Source organism: Galeopterus variegatus, unplaced genomic scaffold (assembly GCF_000696425.1).
Source record: "Galeopterus variegatus unplaced genomic scaffold, G_variegatus-3.0.2 Scaffold11396, whole genome shotgun sequence".
Classification (NCBI taxonomy): Eukaryota; Metazoa; Chordata; class Mammalia; order Dermoptera; family Cynocephalidae; genus Galeopterus; species Galeopterus variegatus.
The window spans coordinates 6,259-10,549 of NW_007737507.1; the positions used below are offsets into that span (position 1 = coordinate 6,259).

Consider the following 4,291-nt stretch of genomic DNA (forward strand, 5'->3'; position numbering starts at 1 on the left):
GTTCTATGACTTACACCAGTGGCGCCCCCAGCTCTCAGGCCTTCGGCCTCAAACTGAGAATCACACCATTGGCTTTGCTGGGTCTGAGGCTTCCAGATTTGGACTGAACCACACTATTGGCATCCAGTTTTCGGATGGCCTACCATGGTACTCCTCAGCCTTCATAATCACATGAGCCAATTTCCCTAATAAATCGCCTCTCATATATCCATATGCATATCTTATTGGTTCTGTCTCTCTGGAGAAGCCTGATTAACAAGGAGTAGTGATATACTTTTACTGCCAATGTTGAGGCTGAGTATGATTTCTAATTCAGAGTCAGAAAGCCACAGGACCTCCAAAGTCTCTCCTACTGTGTGAATCTCCTCTCTTGAACACATTGTAGGTTTTCAATAACCGCACTAAATACAAGGCATCCTTTGTGTTTCAGCTAGTGCGGTGTCCAGAAAACCATAACTGAGAGCAAGCACCTCACACAGTGGTTAAGAACAGAGACTTGGCTTCTAACTTGGCTAGAGTTGTTAGTAGCTGTATAACTTTGGGTAAGCTTTGTCATCTCTCAAGACCTCTGTTTTCTTACATGAAAAGTAAAGATTAATGGCTCCTAAAGGGTTGTCATGAGGATTAAAAGATTACTCAGTAAAGCTCTTCCTACTTTATCAAAAACAAAATAAACTCTCAATATCTGTACAATATGATGTGGTATATTGGGTGTGTCCTGTGATTTGCCCAAGATCAGATACCAGTGGAGCTATGGCTTCATGCATTCAGTGAATCAATAGAGCCACACCTCCCTCTAAGGCCGTCCAGGAAAGACTCAGCATCTGGCGTGTCCGAATTTCCTCATTGCTTCCTGGTGTTTGCTCGGCTCCTGCTGCTCAGGGAGCGCAGATTAGTCATGCCTGTGCTGCTTCTCTGAACTCCATCCAAGGTTTCACAGGACCTCTGTGCCAGACCAGCTTTCTTGCCAAAGTGAGCACACCTAGAACCAAGAGGCAATAATCCTTCCTTGCTCATCAAGAGGCCTAGGAGTCCTGGAGCAGCTTCCCGGAGCCCTTCAATGCAGCTAGAACCTTAACTTTGAACCCAGGGACAAGAGCATCTCTGGACAAAGGTAACTTCTGCTGCTCACAAGCCATGTGTGGGGAACTTTCTTTCATCACTCTGTGTCTTACCTTGAGATGTTGCTGGGGACCTTGGTCCAAAGGTACAGGGCTTTTAGAGTAGCTAGTTCTACTTGGTGAATTGTAGGTTGGTGATTTGCTTACTTCCTGTTTAGGGATAACTATTGAGTTAGGCACTGAGGATCTTCAGGCAGGAAGGGTTGTAAGCAACTGGTTCTCATTGTGGACAGTCTGTGATCTCCTTGGAGAACTGTCCTGGTGCACTAACCAGAAGCCCAGAGGCAGGCGTACCCTGATAGTCAAAACACCTAATGGGGTTTGAGAGGCCATGTGCAGGATCCTTAGAGATGACAAATGGAGGAAGATGGCAGTCAGAGAAACAAGTTTGTTTCCAGTTACTTAGTAGTGTTCAGCTTGAAGTCAGGAAGAGTGGCAACTCACAGCTGTGTGGAGGGCTGGGAAGGAGAAAGACACACACTTCTTTCCTTCCTCTAAACCCAGAGACTTGGAGCACTAAAAGGCACCCAGGGTGATGTTCTGGAACCTCCTAACAATCCCAGATGTAATGGATGGAGGGCATCTCAAGGTCATCACAGCCTGGAGAACCAGGACCACCCCAGCCACAATGGAGATGGGAGTTTGCATTTGGGGTTTGCTGGCCTTGAGATGTGCTTTTCCCATCCTTACTCTCAAATAAGATCTGGGACAAGGTCTCAGGGAAATTCCTTTTAAAGAATTTTGACAACGAAATTCCAAGGGGAGGGAGAGAAACGCATAACATGTTTTCCTTCTTTCCTTCCCTCACATGGCCAATGACTGCCAGCCTCCTCTTGACCACTCCATCCGCCTTATCCTCTCCACAGAAAGCTCTGAAGACATGAAGGCCAACAATCCACTCCGTAAGTGGGGAGTCACAAACTGGCTTGGAAACCTCTCCATCTGACTTCACCAAAGACAGTAGGGCTCAAGGGCCCCTGTCATTTGCTCAGCTGCGAATGTATTAGCTCTTGCTACAACTCTCAGATCACAAAACCTGCACTTGAAAATCTCAGAGCATTTAGCTCTTTTCTTATTATCTGTATTTAGAGTTGCTTATTTATTTTGATAAAGAGAGTACAGAATAAGATAATGTACTGGTGACCAATTCAAATATTTGGGGGGTTTGTTATTGCCCAGAGACTTTATCAATCAGAAAAAGGCAAGTCACTGATACCCCTAGAAAAAAGACGAATCTTGAAAATCTCTTGTAACAATGAATGTATATAGATCCATTTAGATGCCCTGATCCACAAACCAGTGCCTGCATTATTTTTCCTCTCTTTCCCCCTATAGCCACTCTTTCTCAGAGCAGTAAGCCTGCCCCTAGGAATTCAAAAGCCATCATTACAAGGATGCTAACAATCTTGAAGTTGATAACAACTTCACGTGTGTTTTGTGCTTTTCTGTCATCTTTCAGGGGAAGAACATCCCAGATCCTTTAGTATCAGGGATTCTCTACATATGGTGTGGGTCCTGGATGGAAATTCTTTAATAGCAGTACCTGATAGCAGCAACATCCAACCTGGTAAGTGACAATTGAAGCCACTGTTGCTTCTTGAAGGGACACCAGCTCCTCTAGGGATGGAGCTAACCCTGCCTGAGACTGGTCCTAGCCCTTGCCAACTTCTGGACACCAACCCAGTGTCCACAGGAAGGGCAAGAAAGGGCAGGAAGTTTCCCCTCCATGAAGGAAAACCCATACATGGAAATGAGGTTGTGAGAGATTGGCAGCTCCTCTTACCAAAAAAGAGTATCTTCAGATTAGAAGGGATTACCCTTGCACACAACAGCTGACCTTCTCCCTGGAGCTTTTCTCCTTTCAGTTCTGATCATCACTACCTGTGTCCTCAGATTCAAACTCCCTCATCTTTGCATCACCAACCTACACAGCTTTCTAACTTGGCATCTTCCCTTATAACAATGAGGGAATATTCCTTCCTCCCATGAAAAGTCAGGCCATCTCAGCTTCTTCCCCTTTCTCCGGAACATCAATGTTTGATTTAATTCCTTTGTTTCCTGCATATTTCACATTTGTCTATATACTGAATCCTTTCTATAACTGGCAGACATACTGTAATCTAACATCTCCAATCTTAATATAAAAACCTCTTGATTCCTACATTCTACTCCTAGGATCATTCCATTTCCTTGTGCTGGTCACAGCCACAATTCCTTGGAGAGGTGGCTGCAGAACTATCCCTCACCTCAAAACATTCTGACATCTGGGCTGTTGTCTGACTGCTCCCCTTGAGCTCCTATATTCTTCCTTTTTTTTTTTGTTTTTTTTTGTTTTGACGTGATTACATTTTTATTATTTTTTTTTAATTTTAACTTCTCAATATACAATGTAGTCAATTTTCATGACCCTTTACCCATTCCTCTTCCCCCCTCTCTTTCTCCCCTCCCCCACTACATCATATCTGTTCACTTGTCTTAAAAAGTTCAAGGAATTGTTGTGATTGTTGTGTCTTCTTACCCCCCACCACCACCCTATGCTTGTTTATGTGTTTATGTGTTTATTTATTTTTAGCTCCCACAGATAAGTGAGAACATGCAGTATTTCTCTTTCTGTGCCTGACCTGTTTCACTTAATATAATTTTCTCTAAGTCCATCCATGTTGTTGCAAATGGCAGTATTTCATTCTTCTTTATAGCAGAGTAGTATTCCATTGTGTAGATATACCACAGTTTCCTTATCTACTCATCTGATGATGGACATTTGGGCTGGTTCCAACTCTAGGCTATTGTAAAGAGTGTTGCAATAAACATGGGAGTACAGGTAACCGTTTGGCATGATGATTTCCATTCCTCTGGGTATATTCCCAGCATGGGGATAGCTGGGTCATATGGTAGTTCTATCTGTAATTGTTTGAGGAACCTCCATACCATTTTCCATAAAGGCTGCACTGTTTTGCAGTCCCACCAACAGTGTATGAGACTTCCTTTTTCTCCACAACCTCGCCAGCATTTATCATTCTCAGTCATTTGTATATTAGCCATCCTGACTGGAGTGAGATGGTATCTCAAAGTGGTCGTGATTTGCATTTCCTGGATGCTGAGTGATGTGGAGCATTTTTTCATGTGTCTGTTGGCCATTCGTATATCTTCCTTTGAGAAATGCCTATTCA

General features: G+C 43.6%; 1 protein-coding gene across 1 annotated transcript in view; it reads left to right on the plus strand.

Annotated features, from left to right (window-relative positions):
- The first annotated feature begins 1,950 nt into the window (after positions 1-1,950).
- Positions 1,951-4,291, plus strand: part of IL36B (interleukin 36, beta) — a 14,158-nt gene continuing 11,817 nt past the window's right edge. The window contains exons 1-2 of the mRNA XM_008594739.1: positions 1,951-2,023; positions 2,581-2,688. Of these exons, the coding sequence (XP_008592961.1) occupies positions 2,002-2,023; positions 2,581-2,688 (130 nt within the window). The 5' untranslated portion in view covers positions 1,951-2,001. The remainder of the gene's footprint in view (positions 2,024-2,580; positions 2,689-4,291) is intronic.